The 23,817-nt window shown below is 34.9% G+C and overlaps 1 protein-coding gene across 1 annotated transcript; it reads left to right on the forward strand.

The window, feature by feature from the left end:
* The first annotated feature begins 307 nt into the window (after window positions 1-307).
* Window positions 308-23,525, forward strand: PSEN1 (Presenilin-1). Its single transcript, XM_051215874.1, has 10 exons — window positions 308-601; window positions 4,917-5,159; window positions 7,346-7,575; window positions 8,543-8,771; window positions 9,425-9,492; window positions 11,879-12,099; window positions 15,237-15,503; window positions 17,603-17,661; window positions 18,652-18,801; window positions 22,973-23,525. Exons 3-10 carry the CDS (start codon window positions 7,379-7,381, stop codon window positions 23,264-23,266), a joined length of 1,485 nt encoding a protein of 494 aa, XP_051066418.1. The 5' UTR covers window positions 308-601; window positions 4,917-5,159; window positions 7,346-7,378; the 3' UTR covers window positions 23,267-23,525.
* The last annotated feature ends 292 nt before the right edge of the window (window positions 23,526-23,817 follow it).

Below are 23,817 nucleotides of genomic sequence, written 5' to 3' on the forward strand. Positions count from 1 at the left end.
ACATTCAATATAAGATAATAGGGAATATAACGCTTATACAAAACAAGGAAGTGAATGAATACTTGAACAGTACTGTTTTGGCATATGCTTGGTTGTTTGGGGTCAACTCTTAACCAACCAACCGAAGCTTTTACAGATATGTCTTATCTTTTTTCTCCCTCCAGCACTAATAATCTCCGAGGTCATAGCAAGAAGGTTCATAAACCACAATCTAATAAACTTAAAGTGGGGTCCCGTTTTTCTCATCGAGTAGTCAATCATTGGAACGCCTTACCCGAACAAGTGGTGTCAGCCCCATCAGTGAATACTTTCAAGGAGAAGCTGGACCTTCACTCGAAAGCAATGTGTCAGGATTAATACAGGTTCACCAACCTACTATCCTTATTACTGAAGACTGAAGACTGATGTACACACGTAACTCATTTGAACTTGTGCGTTACTTAACATCGTCCAAAGGTGGTCTGTCAGTTGTAGTCTCTCCACTTTTGCCAGTTTCATTAATAATTCAGAGCCCGTCTATATCAAGCTTATTTAGTAGACGAAAGTCATCGAGTTCTTCGATGGTGTTAATGTCCAGACTTTGGATTCGTATGAACTGAAGGCAAGAACACCTGTGCATTATATACATTGCCAAAGTAATTAGATAACACCTGATCTTTATCACAATGATGAGAATGATGCCGAAGCCACTCTGGATGAAGCACGAAACCACTTAAATAGGCTTCGGATCTGTTGCACTAATGACCGAAGCTTACTCAATAAGCGATTGGAACTAGGTGTACAGATTGACTCTACAAAGCCAGACATAATCACAGTCATAGAAACCTGGCTGACACAGTCTATAGATAGTATGGAACTTGATTTTGAGGGTTTTACGTCAGTAAGGTCTGACAATACAAAAGCGTAGATGAGGGGGAGTAGTTTCATTCATTAGGAATGCTATCCCATTTGCCATTATCGACAGTGTATCCCATGAGAGTGGGATGTGTGAATTAGTTAGTTGCCGCTTGAAATGCAATGGGTAAGAGCTGCTGATCGGTTTGGTCTATCGCAGTCCAAGCTGTGAGGTAAATGAGGTCCTGCTAAGCAGTCTCAATACTTGGTCCCAAAGTGGTCGATGTCTAATCCCAGGGGACTTTAATGCAGCTATGGTAGACTGGGAAGATTTGCGAACTGAATCGTCAGAAAATTCCTTCTAGCAGGAACTAGTTGATGCGGTTATCACATGTGCCCTAGTGCAACATGTGAAAGAAGCGACTTGGTACAACCCGGACTCTGAATCATCCTTATTAGATTTTATATTGGCTCACTATGAGGATGACGTTGCGAACTTTCATTACATGCCACGCCTAGGTAAAAGTGATCACGCTGTTTTAACTTTTGACTTCTATGTAACTCAATTATTATTATTATTAATAAAGCCGTTAATAATGATAGTAATAATAATAATAATCACGAGCACGCGTTAGCTCAATCCAGACCTAACGTCTGGAAAGCAAACACACCAGATATCATGCACTCAGCATCGTTAGTAGATCGGAAAATAGACCCAGAATCCTCAATTGAAACGGCTTGGGACGCATTTCGAAATTTATACCTGGATTATACCAAGGGGGCCGAGAAACTGTCCACCATGGTTCGGTAGGGAGGCCCGCATCCTTCTTCGTAAAAGAAGAAAACTGTGGGATGGGTTCAGGTTACTGGGGACTGATGAGACAAAATATCAGTATCGAAAAGCTCAGAATACCTGTGCCTCGACCCTCCGTAAGTCTAGAAAGTTGTACGAAGAAAAAATTGTTAAGGAATCCATAGAATGTCCTAAACGCCTGTATTCCTATATAAACCAAAGGACAAAAGGAAGAGGGAATATTCCTGCACCATGGGGAGACAGTACTGCCGCATCATTAGTAGAGGACGACTTTGATAAGGCCCAAGTGTTCTCAAACTACTTTAGCAGTGTATATACCATAGAAGCACCCTTCCCATCAGCGCATACAAATCCCCCACACATACACTGGATAGCGTGACCATTAAAGAACTCGATGTCTTTGGTCCACTAAATAAGCTTGACATAGGTAAATTCACGGGGACCGATGAATTACATCCTAGGCTACTGAAGGAATTATCTAACTTCGTTGCGAACCCTTTAAGTATATGCTTTAACCTATCCGTAACGCAGGGTCGTTTACCAAAAGACTGGAAAAACGCCATAGTAAGTCCTGTCTTCAAAACAGGTACGAAACATAAACCTGAGAAATACCGCCTCGTCAGCCTAACTAGTGTGGTTGTTAAAATCTTAGAAAAGATTATTCGGAAGGAGCTGTTTAAGTACCTCGATGAAAACCGGATCCTTTCAGAGAAGCAGCACGGTTTCAGAATAGGTTACTCTTGTCTCACTAACTTATTAGTGGTTCGTGAAAGCTGGTGCGCTCTTAAGGACCAAAAGTTACCTGAAGACGTAGAATTCGTTGATTTCAGCAAACCTTTTGACAAGGTTCCACACAACCGGCTGTTATATAAGTTAAGAAATGTCGGGATTGGAGGCAATCTATTTATGTGGATAAAAGACTTCTTAGTTGGACGTCAACAAAGAGTTCGGGTGAACTCAAAGTTATCTAGCTGGGAAAATGTGCTTAGTGGAGTGCCCCAGGGTACAGTTTTGGGGCCAGTGCTATTCCTCTTGTATATAAATGACCTTCTTTGTCTCCTATCATCATCGGTCTTGCTATATGCTGACGATGTCAAGATATGGAGAACCATAAGATGTAACGGTGATTGCTTAGAACTCCAAAATGACCTGAAGAAATTATCTGAATGGTCTCAAACCTGGTAGTTGCCGATAAATACTTCCAAGTGTGTTGTGATGCATATCGGTCATCAAGGTACAGATACACACACGATGAATAACAATGAGCTACTTGTTATCCAGACACATAATGACTTAGGAGTCATCGTTAGCCAAGACTTAAAGACTACTGCACACTGCCGTGTTATGTATGTATGACATGGTATCGTGGTATGAAAGAAATCTGCAAACAGCTGACTTGTGTTGGCCCTTCACGACTCCCTGGCTGGGGTCCGAGAGATGGTGCAACACAGTGGCTAGAGACGTTATCAGATATGTCTCAGAATAGAAGCCAGTGGCGATCCTGCTGTACTCTTTTACTTCATAAAACGTGGTTGCTTCTTCCTTAACTGAAAGATCTCTTCTGATTGTACCTTCTCGTTTCCCCCATTATTATTATTACGCTACCTTACCTTATTCTGTTCGTTGTTTTTTTACGCTCCTCACCTTTTTTCCTTCTCATCAAATTACCATTGTTTTGTGTGGTGCATATATATATGGTGCCCTCTTGTACCAATATTTATGTATTCGAATAAATAAATACGTGCAATAGCCGCCACAGGTTTTAGAACCTTATGGTCAATACATAGGACCTTTAGACATGTCGGCGCTAAAAGGTTTTTGATTTTGTATACAGTGTTCGTACGTCCTAAACTTGAGTACTGCATACAAGCGGCTAGCCCCTGCTTAAAAAAGACAGTGAGCTTTTGGAAAAGGTTCAGAGAACAACAACTAAGCTGATTCCCAGAATTGCGAAGCTTCCGCATGATTCTCGACTGGTCAAGCTAAACCTATTACCGTTGTCATGTCGTAGAACTAGAGGCGACTTGATTACAGTTTTCAAATTGCTTTGTGATAAATTTGCACCTGATATGCCCTCATTTTTCTTGTCTTCCAAAACAGAGAATTTACGAGGACACTCCTAAAAAGTTCACAAGACTAGAACAAGCTACTTATCAGCTGACTATCGACTTTCCCATCGAATCATCAACGAGTGGAACTCATTACCTCAGCACGTGGTTGAGGCTCCATCCGTTGATTCTTTCAAAAGGAAGTCGGATCAACTGAGAGACCACCGTTTCTAGGACTAACACAGGCCATCAAGCCTCCTGTCCTTTCCAAACTAATACTGAAGTATCTAAACAAAATCTCAATCCTTTCCGAAAGGTGGCACCGTTTCAAGTCGGGTTATTCATGTCTCAGAAACGTATTAGTAGTCCGTGAAAGTCGTGCTCAAAGGGACTTAAGGCTACCTATAAATGTAGTTATCATTTACTTCAGTAAAGCTTTTGATGAAGCCCCACACAATACTGTTATCTGAGTTAAGTGGTATCATGATTGGAGGTAAATTACTTGTGTGGGTAAGGGACTTCCCAGTTGGGCGTCAACTCCAGGTTATCTGTCTGATGAACTATGTCATTCCTCCCATTTGTATATAACTTTCCTATTCTATCATTGGCTTCGTTTATGCCAACAGTGGCAAGATGTAGAGAGCGATGACAAAGGAAGAGCTTCAGAATGACCTGGAGAGACTACCTGAATGGCCTAGAATTCGACAGTTTCCGATAATTGCTTTCGAGTGCATTAGGATGCACATTGGTCACCAGATTACAGAGACACATATAGTGAACAACATTGAGTTACCTTTTGTCCCGACACACATTGACGCAAGAGTTATCTTCAGCCAAGATCCGAAAATCACTGCACACTGCTGTGCAGTAGCTGCTAAGAGTTTCAGAACTATCTTGTCAATATATAGAGTATTTAACCATGTATATGCTAAGACCTTCTTGACTTTGTATACGATGTTTGTTCATCCTAAACCCGAGTACTGCGTACAAACAGCCAGCCTCTGCCTGAAAATGAACTGAGGTGTTGTAAAAGGTTCAAAGAATGGTCACTGAGTTGACATTTGGAATATTGAGGCTGCCATATGACGAGATACTGGCTAGAGTAGACGTATTCCCCATTTTGTATAAAAGGAGCTGAATTGATTCGATCGTTATTTCCAAATTATTTAACTATAAATTCGCCTCTGACGCACTTTCACTTTTCTTGTCTCCCAAATTAGAGAATTTACGAGAATACTAACAGCATTGACAAGCCCAGAACAAACTACTTGTCAGGTGACCATTGACTTTCCTATCGAATCACCAACTAATGAAACTCGTCAACTAAACACGTAGTTGAAGCTTCATCTGTTGACGCATATAAAAGAGAGTTGGATCAACTGAGAGACCATTATCGCCAGGACTAAAACAGCCCACCCAGTCTTGTGTTTTTCCCAAGCTGAAACAGACTTTCATTACTAAATGTAAGTGCATTCTATATACTTACTGAACCGTCCACTCTCACTGCTCCGCACACTCCCACAGCATATATAGTACCTTCATGTTAGATGCAAACTTGCCAAATGCTGATGGTCATACGTATGCTGAGCAGTAAAATATATATTTTTATATTACTTTGAACGCTAGAAGTAGTAAATTTTTTAAAAATCTAATGCGGAAACATTAACATTGTTGAAGCGTACATTTGTTTCATATGCCGTAAGAATGATATCCTTCATTTAAGTAGAACTGGTGCCTGTATATACTCAAGTTGTGCGATACATTTGTTGACTACCTGTAGATCTATATTACATATCCTTGGCTCTGAATAAGGTAGCAGTGTAAATGGTTGAGTCAATGTATTTAAACTACGACCTGAAAGCTACATTGCATAGTTTTTTCTCTGATGATCCAAGTGTTGATTTTTAACTCTTCTATTAATAGCAGATTAATGAACAGTTTTTCTGATAAATTTATCTGGGCTTATGTTGATGAAACATTATTTCTCCAGATTCTGGTACAAAATGACATAAGGGTGATTACAAAGCATGACCTTCAAATGATGTTAAGCTTCAATGCACCTGCTCTCAAAAAACGTTTTGAGTTTTACAGTCCCTTTAACGATTTTAAGTTGTTTGATTATGAGGTGTTTATGACTCGATGCCTGCATTACGTGACTTCATATTTCAAGCACTGCATTTAATATTTCAGTGTATGCCCCACAAACCAAACTTTCGCTTTTAGATGTTTTCATTTAGTATGTCTTAATAAAGTGGCTGAGCTTCATAAACTATTTCGTCATGTCATAAAGCTCAATTTTATAACACCATTTCCCATCTTTAATAATTTAATTACTTATATCTGCCTCTCCATCCTTTAAAGCAATGACCATCTAAGCTATTGCTGGATGGCTCAAAATCGTTTTCGTATATATTGAGGGGAGGATTTCGTTTTTATCATCAGATTACCAACTACCAGAAGTCTATTAATGCAAGTAGGACAATCCTCAAATGCTCTTGTACGACCGAGGGTCAGGAGAGTCAGCTCTCCCTCTCGAGATGTTCTCACGTGGCCACGCGTATACGGCCACTACCAGAGAAGTTCTACTCGCTGCTTTCTCACGGCGGGGGGGATGTTTACGAACTTGGAAGGACGAAAAGCGAATGTTCGGCGCTTTAATCGGGTGAACCTGGAAGATATATCTAAGGGGGGTTGGAAAACCCTGATCCCAAATTAACGGGGCACATGGGTTCCAGGACCCTGAAAGAACCTGTTGCTGGTCACCGGCTACCTTGGGACTGCATCTATTAAAGTTGGCTTGTGGATTAGACCTTTAGGTCAAAGGCTCCGGCTGTGACCCCTTAAGAGGACCACCTGCTTCGATTTGGCACTCGGGCAGTATCACAGCCCTCACACAAATCAGTGATAACTGTGTGTCACGCATGTATTTTCGCCCTATTGTACCAATGTTTATGTGTTCAAATAAATAAAAATAAAATAAATCACTCGACATTCAACTAGCAGGTTGCAGGTTTGAATACACTGACTAATTCGGTTTGGACTACTAGACATCATGCTATCTCAGGATCAAAATCATTTCCCTCATTACTTAGCAATATGGGTACAATAAAATGATTATAATTATGCTTTTTTCTGTTGAATAGACTAAACGTTTCTTTGTATTTGTACGACTTGAGAGTGGTATGATCCATTAGTAGCATACATAATTATTCATTTGGCTTAGTGAAGTCACCTTGTTTTCCACACATTGTTGTCTTTAGAATTGTAGTTACTTTGTCTGATATTCCTGAGTAATTGTTGTTAAGTTATGGTGGAATCTTGTAGTAAGCTAATTTTCTCCTGGTCCCATTATCCTAATTATTTAAGAATGTCATTAAAATTAGTGGGTTTTTAACATTGAGGTAGAAACTAATGTATGCTCATTTGGGTTCAGTCGTCTAAGCACCAAGTTTTGTGCACCAAATCGCTATTCTGAACACCACTTCATCTTAAATGACTAGTAAACCAAGTTACTATCCTTTTATAATAAGTAGAACGAATATCCCAACGAACTTGTATCTGGTTATTGAGGTGTCGTTATACTTGTATTATATACTTTTATATAAGTTTTTAAACCTGATTTTGTTTTCGAATAAATCATCTCTGTAAGAATACAGATTTTGTTGTTGCAATCGGTATATCGATGACAACCAATCAGTCTTCATCTCAACCCATTGGACAGTCAAACAAAAGCCCAAGAGAGCACTCTCATGGTGGTCTTCCGACATCTAGTTCAGCACCTCGTAGTCGTTTACCTGGTCATAATCACTCGTCCCGTGAATCAATAGATTCTATCAATCCCGATCAAATGCTTTATTATGGGGCGAAGCAGATAATCAGGTTAATTTTTCAATATTTTCTTAATGATATAGATAAATACGTTGAGTTTAAAATTCTCTGTGTTTATGTTCACTGTAACCTAGACTTTCATATTAAGCCATATGCATTTCTGTCTGTACACCAAGGAGCGAGTATATGGGGTAGCAGTCCACTTTGCTTTTGTGCACGGCTCTAGAACATAACCCATAAAAGCAGAAAATCAAGTGTTGCTTTTGAGTTCCTGTTGTAAGGATGTATTACACCTTTAGCCTTAAGTCTTGTTAAAATGTTCTTAGGTACCGAATATTTTATCGTAGGACTAATCGTAATGCTTACTAATTATGAACTGGTGTTCAGTAATCCTCATAAGTTTTGAGGGGTCTATATCAGAAATCTCAAGTTGTATACGTTTAGCATTGTATTCAATCTTCAGCGTTATTGCTTTCAAAAGGTGGCATTCTTAAATATAGTAAAAAGATTACTCCATGATAGTTATTTCATAGAATCATAATAATGGGTATCATAAAGGAACCATTTCATTTTTTATAAGAAAATATCCTCCGGCAGTTCTTGCCAAAAATAATCCTTAAATTTATACAAAAAACATACCAGGATTTAAAAAGACTTATTGTTAGTCGAATTTAGAGAGTATTATAAAGGGTTTGACGCTAACCCACTAGATTTATATGTATGAGTAAAATTACTCATTTATTGATGGATTTAGCAGACAGTCGCACCAAAAGGTGAAATGTTTTGAACTTTAAAAAACGCTGATTCACGAGATCATTGGTGTAAACATCCCTTTCGTGGTGTGTTGGTCATTAGATCATTCCTAGAAGTTGTAATTTACTATAATACTTCATAGTCTCCAGTACCTTTCCACCAAATTTCAATTTTTGATGAAAAACATCTCCAAATATTCTTTTATTATAATGTTACTATATTCTTTCTTATAACTACACTTCCCGTTTTTACATTCTCATTTCAGTTTATTTATACCAGTGACAGTTTGTATGTTGTTTGTTGTTGCTGTCGCTTCGACAGTTGACTTTTATGGACATACGGATCAGTATTTGTTGTATACACCTTTTCATACTCCAGATGCAGATATTGGGACACAAACATGGCAAACAATAGCTAATACTTTGATATTTATGAGTGTGGTTGTCGTAATGACATGTGTCCTTGTTTTACTGTTCAAGTATCAGTGTTATAAGGTGAGACATGAATATTTTCACACAAAATTCTCCATAAATTCTCATAATATTCTTAGATGTGAAACAAATATCAAAATGATTTATCTAAATATTGGGCATCTAAAATACGATTCTATAGATTATAAGTTGGTGAAGTAAAAACGGAGAAAATGATGAAGGATTCGGAAGTTTAGGATTTAGTGGTAAACAAAAATAAATACACCTGTTAAATTGCAAACAATTTTGAGTTATGTCACTCAAATTCTCCAACCATTGGTCATGGTAATGACCCCAACCAGGTTGTCTACACCTATTAGTATGGCTTAGTTCAATTGTCAATCACTTCATGAACTGATGCCAGGTTTTGGTTTGTCCGTCCCTAGCTTTCTTCCAACCTACACTCACACCAGACGACATCTCTCGTAGAGGTAGGCTTAGGTTGGATACACGTAAAAAATATCCCAACTACCTCGGTTAACGAAGATTTTTTACTATCCCATCAATCGATTTGCCATCCGTTACTAGTACCCTATTTTCAACCCAGACATTGCTTACTCGGTGCTGCAAAGACACGATTTCTGTCTCAACAGTTACTTGTACAATTATATATATATATATATATATATATATATAATAAAATTGCTGAAAGCTTTTATACATTATTTTCTTTGTAGTTTATTCGGGGTTGGATAATTATGACGACCATCTTCTTACTTTTCCTGATATCCTTCATGTTTTTTGCGTGAGTGATAATTAATTATTGTTGCATCAAAAAAGTTAAAATGCTCGTTTTTTTTCATTTATCAATAACGGTAGACAAAGATAGAGAAAGAAAGTAACATAGTTTTGGAACCTTCAAACGACTACATTTACCGTGTCTCGTGTTCCCTTATTCTAAGTCAGATTAGAAAATGAAAAGTTATTATTGTTATATTACCAAGGAAAGCTTGATAAGATAGTTGGTCACCAATTAATTTGTCACAAAATAAAATCGTAGTTCGGTAGAAAAGACGAAGTCATCGAATAATAGAAATTCTAATAGAAATTAACTAAGATTTCGATAGAACAATGAGAAAATTCAGTTGGTCTGAGAAATGTTATCTATTTGCGCTATACATTTTGAACAATCTGCTCACACATATACTTGTTAAGGCATTTTATATGAAAATTAGTTAAGGTCAATTAAATAAAGGTTCAAGTAAACCAAGTAATAATTGTGAATAAAGGAGAGGGAAAAATTACGTCGTATGAATAGAATAAATTATCGCGTTACCCTAGGCCATAGAATGGCTTAAGGATTACCAGGGCGAATCCAAGGTTATGACAAATTAGATTCGAAGTTAGATTTCATTCATTTCAGTAGGTGCTCATTGTTTATGACGATCATAAACGGTCAAGTTAAAAATAATCATATAAACAGTAGTACTTAGCCAACAAAAACAAAATACTAAGATTATTGATTTTAGGACAGTAGTAAAAGTATGTAATACTAGGATGTTCGAGTGAGAATATGAATTCTTTCACTCTGTGGCTACTATTGTTAAACTGTTAGCTATGACCAGTCAACTACTGAAAGGAATCGTTAACGTAGATCTTAGCTTTTAATGTTAATTGAATTCGGCTGACAACTTTGTTTCAATGTATTCATTGGTATGATGGATTCTATTGGAACCGGTGTTTAATTAATGAAAACAGTCTGCCCAAATCTATAAACATTAGCATCTTTTAACTAGGCATATATGCAATAATAATGAAAATCTTGCTTCATAAATACTTTAACTATTCAGTTATGTGAATATTACCGCTAAGCTATTCATTTCGATAATGATCGGTTGTTGCACCGAACCAACTTCACTTAACATTTCCTTGTTGATTATCCTTATTCATTGAGCTTTTCTTTAACACTATATGGATAATTTTGTGAATTATTATGGTCACTTAATTAATGATGTGCAACATGGCACCAATGGGTATCGCTTTAAGTCATCACGACTCACATCAGCACAGTCAAAGAAGTTAGTAAGAAATAAAATAGAAGCACTTTTTGCACGTAACAGTCAACCCTATACTTGAAAATTTAACTAAATATTTCATAATATAATTCAGAGCTCATTCATTTTATATATTGTGAAATGAACCAAAATTTTAAACAGATAATATATCATAAACTACGGCGGAATAACTGTTTTTCACGTATTAACTTTCTGTTCGCTTTCTCCCAATTTTGAAACAACCATGTCCATGAAGAAGAATTCGTTTAATAGTTGTTCTTACGTGGTTTATAACTCTGTCAGGGTCTTTCAAAGGATATATATATATATATATATAACATTTGTAGTACTTTATTTAATCAAACTTAAGAAATGCTTATCTTTACATTGTAATAGTGTCTGACTGACGAGGTGTATAGGGTCAATTCTTATTTATATGGGGACTCAAAGGTTTGAGAATTAGAAAGATGATTGTTCACTGATCATTTTCTTGGAAGTTCTGTTATGCATTGCTGTTTTCACAGCAATATTTTCAAACTAATGATTTACTCAAAATCATTGAAAAATTGTTTTTCTACTTACATTCTTTATGTTCTGTGTATCAGTAGTAAGATAGTCAGTCAAGCCGGGAGTAGGACAGTAACCCTCTAGTCTTATTAAATGAAAATAGTGTTGTATCACAAGTCGACTAAAATTAAAGCTGAATTATTTTGGATTCTAACTAGCGTGAAAAAAACTAACATGTTCGATGGAAAACATCAAGGTCTTAGGTTCTATTTTGTGTAGGGTCGTGGATTCACATTACTAAGGGATCTCGGCCTGAATAAATTGATCATTTATTGTTTTGTGTTTTCAATTATTTTCTTATTGATATTAATTCATGGTTACATATATCGTCATTTTATACAAAAATCTCAAAACTCCCCACTAATAATCAATTTATTACTGTCTATTGTAAATTCATTTTATTCGGTTGATATCACTTGTCAGTGCTCATATAAAATTTCAAGATAGTTTTCGTCGCAAGCAGAGAGTAAAGAAAATTTATTTCCATTTCCATTAATGCAATTCGTATTACCTTTTATGCTGATATATACTTTATCAAAAATATTTATTATAATTATTATTTTCTTGTAGTGAAGTTCTTCGAGCTATGGGTGTATTTGTTGATTATATTACAGTAGCGTTTGCTTTATGGAATTTCGGTGTTGTGGGAATGATAGTTATTCATTGGCGTGGACCATTAGTTCTACAACAAGCGTATTTAATATTTATATCTGCACAGATTTCATTAATGTTTCTAAAATATTTACCCAAATGGACGTGTTGGCTTGTTTTAGCAGCGTTAAGTGTTTGGGGTTGGTTTAATTCATTTTTTTTTAAATAAAAGGTCCTATTATGTCAAATCACTATATTTGACTTCCATTAAACTTTAGATGAAATTGTCTGGAACTTTTACGCAATGAGTATTTCTGTGAATCCTTTTTCAATCTAGTTGATGTGTAATGTGATCTTTTTATACTGAAACATCTTCCAAAGACTCAAAATTGCTTATAACTATGGCGATAAATCATTGATTGAAATATCTCAAATATTGTAGATTGTTAGATTCAAATACTTACTGAGGTCGGAAGAAGTTTCGAAGCACTATAGGATTTCAGTTAACAGTTTCTAGGTTAATTACCAAGTGAATAACTCATGCTTTGACTTCTATTATCCCCTCCTCTATATACACTTGTTCGTTTAGTAACTACAAACATTCTTTATAGACAAGTTTGAATTCTATCGGAACTGCAAAATGTGTTAGACATATCATTGTGTCCCATTCAACTGCTTGACTTGTAGATAAAATGCTCGACAACTAACATAGAATTCAGGCAAGGTTAGGAGTTACACGTCATACTTCTGTCGATAACACTTGTATGTGGTGCTTCAACTTTCGCACAGATCGGATATTTTTTTGGAATCCAGTCATCATCTGCACAAATAGCTTCAATAACCTCTTCAATCTGTGTTTTAATATAAAGATTAAATTATTGTAAACATATTTAATGCAAGCAGATATATTTTGTTTAGAACACAATTATACTAAATGTTTGCGTTATCATAAAGATGGGTACATTCGTATTTGTCCTGTAATTGCGTCAATATATCATTGTACTACTAACTTAACTAATAAGTAGCATGAATTTCTAATATTTTTATATCAACCTTTGTCGTTTATGGATCCTACATTGAAGATTTGACTTGAGCTTAGTTGGGGGCTAGCTAGCAGTATACCGTTGTCCACTTATGCTGAATGCCAAATTTAGGTGCATACCATGGCATTATCAAAACCTACCTATAATATTAAAAGATGTAGTTCCACCAGTTCCAGGTCATGAACACTGGGTCATTAACAATCGGTTTGTGGTTCAAATGTACTGAATATGTACGCCTACTTTTTTCCTCTCTTGGTATTTTTGCTGTAATAGATTTTAATACTTTGAGTTTTATGATCTTCCTTTACCAAGTTAGTTATGAGTAGGATAACTGAAGCAAGCACACTTGTATGTACCACTCTACGTTGCTTTTACTTAAATAACTGCTTATAGTAGCTAAGATATTTAAAGCATTTTAGTAATGTATGCAATTTAAACATCTGTTGTTTGTATAGATATGTAAAGGCAAAACCTAAATAGTTTGGGCTTTTTTAACTTAATGGTCAGTTTTACTACATTAGATTCTCTCGGCTTCATTTTCTCATATGATAAGATGCTAAATAATGTTTTATCAAGGCTTATTATGGTTGGATTTGTTTCCTTGATGGCAAATGGTACTTGAACTGGCTGGATATATATCAACAGTGTTTTTCACTGTACGGTATGCATTTTTATACACACTCGATACTGTCGTATTATAGTTTATTTTCTAAAAAGAGGAATTTGGGAAACCTGCTTTTAGCACTGATTGAACACTTAAAGCCTTATGGGTTAATTCTTAAACATAGATGGTTTCAAGATTCTTTTTACCATAAACTGACACCGATTGTTAAACCGAGAACTAATAGATAGCTTATTTTTCCTAGACATTAAATGCGAAAATGTACTTGAAATAATCTCAGCGATTGAAAATTATCTAACAACTTTTCGTGCAGCAATTTAGTCCGCACTTCTTCTGAGATTACTTCAAGTATGCTTTTAAATCTGATCTCTTAAGTATACTTTAGTTTCAATTTCTGTCACATTGTTTGTTCGAATTCTAACAAATATTCATAAAAATCATTCATCCTAGTACGTAACTTCACAGCATTAAATGTCTCAAACGATATATTTGATCAAACACAAGTTCTTCATTTTTTACGGTGAATACCTTACCTTTTTTAGTTGCTTAATAGAGATATAAAAGCCCATATACTCAAAGTTTCATTCGATTTGCAACATAGCTCAGTCTTTAATATCATCATTGAGGAATTGACTTGGATGATTTCTATCCGTCAAAACTTCATGATAGTAATTCAGAGAATCCAGTGTGTTTTATTTACTAGTGAGGTAATTATAATCAGTAGATTAAATAGTTTTTTGGGTTCTTTATTATTTAAAGGTAGCTTTCGTCATCAACGGGAAGAGCTAATCACTTCGAAAGTGTGACTGTAGCTTACCAGCGATATTGGATGTAGGTCTTAAGTTGACAAAAATTGGAAATGGATTAAATAATCATACACTTCTACTAACCTGTTCCGAAGTCCGATTTTCATTTACTAATGTTTTTACGGAATAAAATTAATGTTTATATGTATTCGTTATTTCATTTTTGGGGATTATTCCATCTGTCTTTTATACAAGTATTATATTCTTCTTATCTGTTGGTGAATGTAAAGAACAATACTCTTCTTTTGTATTCTTTCACATATTTTAGTGTTTCATACTGTTATCTAAAAGTTGACATTAATTTGTGCAGCTTAAAATGAGGGTTGTATTCTGTATTGTCTATATCTCTGGTAAATAGTGATGGGATTCTTTTTTCTCAAAGGGTATCATATTAGGAAAAACTTTGATATCAATTAAGAATTTAGGAATGATTAAAACGTGTCACATTTCTGATTGGATGATTGACTATCGTACTACCATGTTAAGTATGGTTTCAGAAACTTTTGGAAGCCCAAAGCCATCTGGAATACTATTAATACCCTCAATTTTCTGTGCACAGACTAACCTTGAAGCAAATCGTTCTTTCCACACTTCGCTCCTTTTCTCTCGTGTTCAAGTCATGTAGATTTAGCTTGGGGGTTATTGGAGAAGCTTAGAAAACAGATTCAAGAGTTCAGATACAAGACTTATCATATTCACCTCACGAAGGTTTACTTCTAAGTATCTAACTTACATGCAGCCTTGTATTTAAGTCTTAGTATGATTTCTAACTTATATGTTTATGTAATATTTTATATTGTTTAAAATAGCATTTAATATTCCTTTATTAATTCCCTGTTAACTAAAACTTAAAATATTCTCTTCAGATATAGTAGCTGTTTTGTGTCCAAATGGACCATTGCGATTGCTTGTAGAAATGGCTCATGAACGACAACAACCTCTTTTCCCTGCCCTTCTATATTCAACTACTACAGTTTATCTTGTCAAAAAACATGAACCAGTTGAGAGAGTTGAAAATGATCAACAATTTGTTGGATCCACTATTACATGTTCTATTGATGCTCCGAATGAAGCGTCAAATGTTAATTGTACTACACAATCTTGTCTTACTACATCTGAGTTGGTAGTTTCAGGTAAACTTATAAACTCATTGTTAATTATTTTTAGTATATCAATATTGTAAGCGGTTTTGAGGCAGCTTATGATATACCTTATTATAATTTAAATTTGTAATTGTGTCATAGAGAATTGTTCATTGAGTATTTACAGACTTTTCAAATTTCATTGCTTGTTGATAAGTCTATAAATTCTAGCGGCTGCTTACTTTTATTCCATATTTTATATACTAAGTGTTAATAATCTTTTGGCTGGATAATAAGTCGGGTTAGGATTGACCTTGTATTAGTCCAGGTCCTAATTTCATTGATGAATAATCCATAGAATTGATGTCTATCAATGGATTATCTTTTGAGTGATTAAATCCTGCTTATATTGTATAACATAAATACATTTCACTCTATCTATTTAATACAATGATGGTAATTTGTATCTATATATGATCTGCCTGTCTTTGATAACTTGCTTACTCAATCGGTCTTCGGTTTGCAATTGAAATAGATCTTGGGAGGAAACACCAGATTAAACATACACCTACGGAATTGAACTATGATATATATATATATATATATATATATATATATATATATATATATATATATATATGAACAGGTATAAGGTCATTAAAGTTTGTTTGATTCCAACATCTAAGAAATGAAATTTACCTTCTATTTCATGTTTATGTGTACCAAAAATATGCAATATCTGTTGAACCATGTATTCCTTTGTCGAATTGTTGGAGTCGCCACGAGTAGTTCGCTTGGTCTAATTCTGTCTGATATTTTAATGAGGAACCTCAAACAGATAAGGCTTAAGCTCACAACTGAAAGGACTACACTCTGTCGTAGATATGTTGATGACACATTTCTTGTATGGAATAATTAGAAGTATTCTATGTACTTATTCAATCTGTTTAACATAGCACACAACGATATAGACTTTGCTATGGAACCTCTCCTGACGTTCTTTGAATTCCATCTTTCAATGACCTCACACCTGTTCACGCATATATATATATATATATATATATATATATATATATATATATATATATATATATATAATTATTACTATTGATAGTCTTCGCTACTGTAATTCTTTCCATCATCAATGTCTATCGCTTCACGTTATATCGTACCTCTATGTTACACTTTAATACTTTTATGGTTGTAAGCAGCTGATAAAGAACAACTAGGTAATAATTAAAAGAAAATATAGGTCGCATCCCAATTAATGAGGCTTTATTTTTGTTCTGTCTATCATTAATTGTTTGTGTATATTGATAATACTCGTTACCTTTTAGTAAAAGTTATGATCTTATTTATAATAAAGCTAAAGTAAATGTTCACATTCGACATTAACGGGTTTATTTAAATTGATGAATATATGTATAAAATCGTAATTTCTGTTTCGCATAACTCTATCGTAAAACACCTCTACCATAAACTTGATCTTGTTTGATCGTGTTATTTTGCGTCAATTCAGTTCCATTTCACTTGGACTGTCTTTTTTTCTAAAAGTATTCCTACCAGAATACGATCCGATCAAACATTTTTAAAAAGTGATTTTATGAAGGTATTTAGTTTTTAAATAGTAGGTTACGGACTAGAACCCTGCACAAAACGCCTGACCATTGCTACTACTTTGGTGTAGTGGTCGGGTTCGCCTATCGTTATGAACCAGTCGGGCTATACTGGACGGAATAATCGTTCCTCAAGGTTCTACCATACCAAGCTGGTCGGTTGAAAATCGCTAAGACTAAATACAGCAAACCCAAAGTCCAAGGGAGAAGTCGTACTGCTGATAGTACAGAGGTGTGAAAGAAACCGGGAAGTGATAACCGCCTTCATACTTCTAACAGCACTCAAGACCACTGACTGACTGCACAAAGACGACCATCACCAATTACCTGGGTTTGGACAACAGCTAAGCATAGTATCTCTTAGTCCTTATATTAGAAAAAGAAATGGTTAGAAGTTCACTAGGTAAACCTGCATTTGTTAAATAAATTCTAGGAATAGAAAAACTAGTACAAATACGATCATTTTATTATAATATCTATTATGCTAACTACTATGTGTTTAGTAACTTATTTGACATTTGTTTCTTTCTTCAGATAACGATAACCAGCCAGTGACAGAGAATCCAAGAAACATGTCAAATATTCCTATTAATGTAAGTAGAAGTAATTGTTTCAATCTTCGCTTCATTACTGTGTTTGCTGAAAATTGATTTTTAATGTTTTAGACAGCTTATTGATTAATTTTTATAAAAAAAAGATATATTGTTTTTGATTATTTTTTAAATCGTTGCATATTATAGTCAAGATGGACTACATTATGCTAATGTTTAGCAACGTCATCAATCTTATCATTTATTAAAGAACTAATCAGTTCATTAAAGATTCTATATAAGTGTAGTATAAATATTACCTACAATCTTTCCACTAGCTTTTTATGTAAATGCGTCGATATTCTTCTCAATCCTATTTTTATATTCTTTTGTGATGGGTTCTTTTGGTTTCCAAGATGTGCATTTGTCTGTTTTGAAGCTCTCAATTGGATGCTTCTTTATCATAGTGTGTATCATTATGTTCAGTGAGACTTAAACCCTTCATCCACCTAACTACTAATTTCTATGATTTGCCTAGTCGACTAAAGCAAATGGTCACTAATTTCACTTACTGGTGTATGTATTGACTACTCATCATTAGTTCCACTCAGCGTAATCATATTTCGGCCAGTATATTGTATTTGTATAAACAGTGATATGGTAGAAATAACTCACGATTACCTAGCTTGAAATATATATCATAAATAGACCAAGTGCTAAACAGTATTTATGTAATGCTGCTTATCGTCATTCAACTAAAAAAAAGATAGAATCGCTGTAGAAATACTACCACATTCGAAATTATATGTGTAACAAGTATGCTCGATTTTATTTATGCATCCAACCAAATACCAGATATATAGAACGTAAATGTAGCTCCATTCCAAACGATTTTGATCTATGTCACTCAAAGTCTAACCATTGGTCACGATAATCACGCAGACCCCAACCAGGTAGTCTACACCTTTATCAACATTACTAATTATTGTTCGTTTCATTAATTGTGCATATGAACTGAATTGATGTGCTGTTATTTTTTTATTGTTGTTGTAGACGTCCGGAACTGACGTAATTGTAGTTGATACTCCTGATGACAATACGAGTAATAATGATGCCAAGAGTAATAATGGAACTATATCACAGGCACCTCATGAAACAGATACACTTGTAGCAGGTCGGCTTAATCGTTGGCAAGATCTGCAAGTATGTTGCTTTTTTATACATCAGTTTATTGTAATTATTACTACGTGACATCATGTTTACATCGGTCAATATCCTTACATTGATTAAAATCGTCGTCATGTTTTTTAGTGATAGTCGAAATCATTTTATATGGATTGACTAATACGGTATTTGCCATTTGTCAACATTCTTCTATAACTTAACAAAAAGCAAAGTATGGTAGTGAACGAAGACTTGATGGGGAAAACCAACTTTTTAGTGCGAAATTACACAACACCTTAGTAAAATATGGAAATCATACATTAAGTACCTTCTTTGCGTTGTTCTTCGCCTACTTCATTATCCCTCAGATTGTGTTGTTACTTTGATTGCTCTCCGGTTTCCTTTCTGTTCTCTTTAATTCAATCTTCTGCTGCCAGGCATTCCACTTCGGATTGCGGCTACATACTACTTTATATCTGTGAGCATAATTAGCATACACCACATGCAGTCGTTTCGGTCTGCCTATTGATCACATCACACTGTTTAGTCGGTATATGCTGACGCAAATAATATATCTGTATTTGTTCATTGTGTCGTATATTTCCATAAAAATTCAAAATCTTATTCAGCACGACTATTTGAGAACTTCACATAAATGTGTAGTGATCCACGACGCTACACCATTCAGTATATAATATGTTTAATATTCATGATACAAATGACAGGTATGTGGTCGGTTCTTACAACATACAGATAAGAAATCCGATATAGTAGATTTGTTGTAAATCTATCCAGGTTATATCCTTGGTTTTTTAGTATTTCAAAAAATCCATCTTGTTGAAAGATAGAACTGTAAATCATATTTAAATGACATCTTACTTTAATCTTTTCTCAAATTCTTTGTTGCTTCTTGGTGACTTAACCAACTATTGACTGTGTAATGAGTAGCTCTAATGAACAAATCAAAGGCTATCTAGTATGTTTCTCTAATTAATTTTTGTTATCAGATTACTATATTGTTATTTTTCCTAGTATTGTTACCGGGTATGATTTGAAACATACAATCATCTCGTACTGTTTACGTACAGTCATTGCTTTAGCATTTATTAAATGACATTGAACGCAAATCTGTATTGTGTTGTACTGTATTCTGTCATAGGTTTTTGTTATACGACGGGTGGTTATCAAATTAGAAGTGAAAAGTCCTGGCCTTTTTCTAATCTTCAAGTTACACTTGAAAATTAATCTCCAGTCATTTTCTTTCAAGTTTTGATTTTTGCCAAAGTTTACGAAACCATCACTTAATAAAATAGCTCAGGACTATAAGAGTTCCTGACAGTTAGATTTCTAAGGTTTCGAAGGATACTAGTTAGTGCTTTTCAAATGGTCAGTTTACTGATCTGTATCCTAATTATTATTTTAACCAACTGCGTCTTTAGTAAAGCCATCTCAAGATTAAAGGTAATAGTAAACATATCTGTAGAGATTGTTGAATTTTACGATTAACATCAGCAGCGGCAGTCTCTGTATCAGTAGACCTCAACATATACAAGGGAGAAAGCAAGATCCTCAATTACATCACAGAACACCAACCCAATCATACCCAATTGAGAAGCTCTGAAACTGGTGGAAAGTTTCACGTACCTGGTCAACACCATTGATGAATAGAAAGGATCTGATGCAAACGTAAATGCAAGGGTTGGCGAAGCAAGGGCGGCATTTCTACAGTTGAAGAACATGCGAAACTCAAAACAATTGTCTACAAGCCAACATCAAAGTCAGAATCTTCAATACGAACGTCAAGACATTTCTACTATAAGGAGCTGAAATTTGGAAAACTACCACAACCATCATAAAAAAGTACGAGTATTTATAAAAAATTGTCCATGCAAGATACTGAATGTCCATTGGCCGGATACCATCAGCAACAGCCTACTTGGGATAGAACAAACCAGGTTCCATCTGAGGAGGAATTTAGGAAAAGACGCTGGAAGTGGATGGGACATAAATTACGGAAAACACCAAACTGCATCATGAGGCAAGCGCTAACTTGGAATTATGAAGGGAAACAGAAAAGAGGAAGACCAAAGGTCACACTGCATCGGGGATCGGAAGCAACTGGAATGAATTGCCGAGGACAGAGTTGAATGGAGAACGCTGGTGGACGACCTATGCTCTTCTACAAGGGAACAGGCGTAAGTACGCATTGATTTAAACAAAGCAACCACTAAAATTTAGGAAGCATTGGGCAAATACTTCGCCCTAGTATGGAGCTTTTCATGAGTGCACATCCCTTGCCCTACTGGGGATCGGACTCAAGAACCTCAGGCGCTCAACCTTCAAACAGCTGGGTCGGTATCCATATGTTTAACTCCTGTTAATTCCCCATATTGCGTAATTTGTTTTTGGGTTGGTCTAGCGCTCTTATTATTGTTATTATTTATTATTATTACTTGTCAGCATACATTATATGTTTACGAATCCATGTGAAATGTGGCTTGAAAGATTTGCGTCATTGTAATTACGTAGGCCATTTAAATATTTTTCAGATTGTGTATATGTATATATATTCATTGACCAGTCAGAAAATTATCATGAAATTAACTCGGTTCATAACAACTGTTGGAAAAAGGCAATAACATATTGCTAAATTATTACAATCTGTTCAGACCACAATTTGGACACATTCATCTAAATATATTTAATTAGTTCAATAAAATACAGTTAACTGATAGAAGTTCGATTATATATATATATATATATATTCAAGATTTGGGAGAAAGTTATGGTATTTTTTAATTGTGTGTTGTTGAATAATAGTTTGGTTATGTAAGTACTTAACTTTCGACTAATTAGTCTCAGGTTCGAACCCTGTTCCATCTTCAATTTTAATAAATTTATGCGGTGTTATTGACTCTCTTGAGCAGTATCTGGTTTTGTTCCGTTGTGAAGTAATTCACAGTAATTCTGAATTACGAACGATTGAACGATTCTCCTAATAAGAAACCGAGCCAATGAGAGCTACATAGACGGGACAATGAATACTCAAAACTTTAACAATAATCCCTTACTTTAGTGAAGAAGGGAAATTGCTTGATATTACAGTATGTTGAAACTGCAATGAAACAACTTAGTTTACGTAGCAATAGCCATGGCCTTGAAATAACAAAATAATAAACTAAGAGCGAAAACCAATCCGGTAGCGACAGAGATTGGTGGGGTATTATGACGCGGAAAAAATTGTCAAGGTTATTTTTGTACGTTATAACGACGATTTATTAATGAAATATAAAAAGAACTAGATAATTTTAGGTTTTCTTAAAAAATCTAAATCCGGATTTGCAAATCCGTTTTCGGTTTCTGAGTTGCGTGAAAACATTTTCTAATTTACACCGGATGAAATGGCATCTGCATACTGTACAACTCATCTTTATTATTTATGTGCATGAGTTCCAGTTAGAAATGACTACCGCTCAATAGTATGCATAATCTCTATACTTCTTTTGAAACCAAACTTAATACTTTAGGTTCCCTGGAAGACACACAAGTTACGTTTGAGCTACTCCACTATATTCCGATTAATACTGTCCCCTAACCATAATAGTCGGTCAGTCACTAACAAGGTAGAACTTCGTACGTACGTACATCAGTTCGAGTTGCCACACCACATTAGCACACAGATGTAGTGGTTGATTCAAATCCCGTAGTGGTAGAGGTAATAAGAGTATAAGCAGTAATCGGGAAAATTAGCATTTGGAGATGTTATTTAAAGAGTATAATACAGTGAAATAAATTTGGGAAGAGAAAAAAAGAGACAAGGAGGAACAAGGAGATCAAAATTTGGGAGAACACAAAGAGTGTATGCACCTGCGCCATTGCAAACGATTTTGAGCCATGTCATTCAGGGTCTCTAACCATCGGTTGCTATCATCTCGCGGTCCCCAACCAGGTAGTCTACACCTACCGACATGACTCAGACCACTTGTCAGTGACTTCATCGACTTGTGCCATAATAAATCGAAGACATTGTCAAATCAAACCATAATCCATTTATTTATTATCTTTCTTATTAAACATTGTTGAAATCATTCGTTGTAAAGATATAATGACTGGTAGGTTCAATCGTTTTTAGCTATTATCAATATTCATTTCAATGTTTAATGTGCATTTGTTATTTACCTCTACCCTATTCTGACTATTATTTTAACAGGCAGATCTAATTGATCGTGACTCAAAGGGTGTAAAACTTGGTTTAGGCGATTTTGTATTTTATAGTCTATTGATTGGTCGTGCAACACTTGATGGCGATGCAGTCACTGTAGTCACATGTTATGTGGCTATATTAGTTGGAATGTGTATTACTGTTATAGTATTGGGAATTACACGACAAGCATTACCAGCTTTACCAATATCCATAACATGTGGTATATTATTTTATTTTGTCAGTTCAGCGACAATATCACCGTTTCTTGAGGCAACAGCAGCTGAACGTGTGTTCTTCTGAAACGATCTATTATTATAATTATTATCGTTATTATTATTATTATTGTCACCACAGCTGTTATTATGATTTTTTTCTTGTTTTTATACAATCTTCAATGTTACCGTTGACTTGGAATACTCATTCATGATTTATCATCTGTTATTTCTATGTTTAATATTCAACTTTTAATTGTGAATTTTAGGTCCAAAATTATAATGATAAGTTCTCAAAGGATTTTTATTCAATAATACAAGTATTTTAAGATAAAAACATGTCTTGGAAATTCTACTAATATATAATCAAATTGAATAATGGAGTTGTATTCCAGCGATTTTTATAATCGATTGTGAATCAACGAATCATAAGTGAAACTAATATTTCATTCAACTTTGTTTTATTGCATAAATATAGAATATAATCAACTTGTAGTAAAGTACGCGAGGATGTTGGAAAGAATTTCATATTTATTTGAACTCATCAAAGGGAAATACTGTAATCTGCTGAATAATCCAGCGCTGGATTCAAACCCAGTATAGTGCATCTTGTTAATAAGTCATTGTTTGGAAAAAGCA

This window comes from Schistosoma haematobium, chromosome 4 (genome assembly GCF_000699445.3).
Source record: "Schistosoma haematobium chromosome 4, whole genome shotgun sequence".
Classification (NCBI taxonomy): Eukaryota; Metazoa; Platyhelminthes; class Trematoda; order Strigeidida; family Schistosomatidae; genus Schistosoma; species Schistosoma haematobium.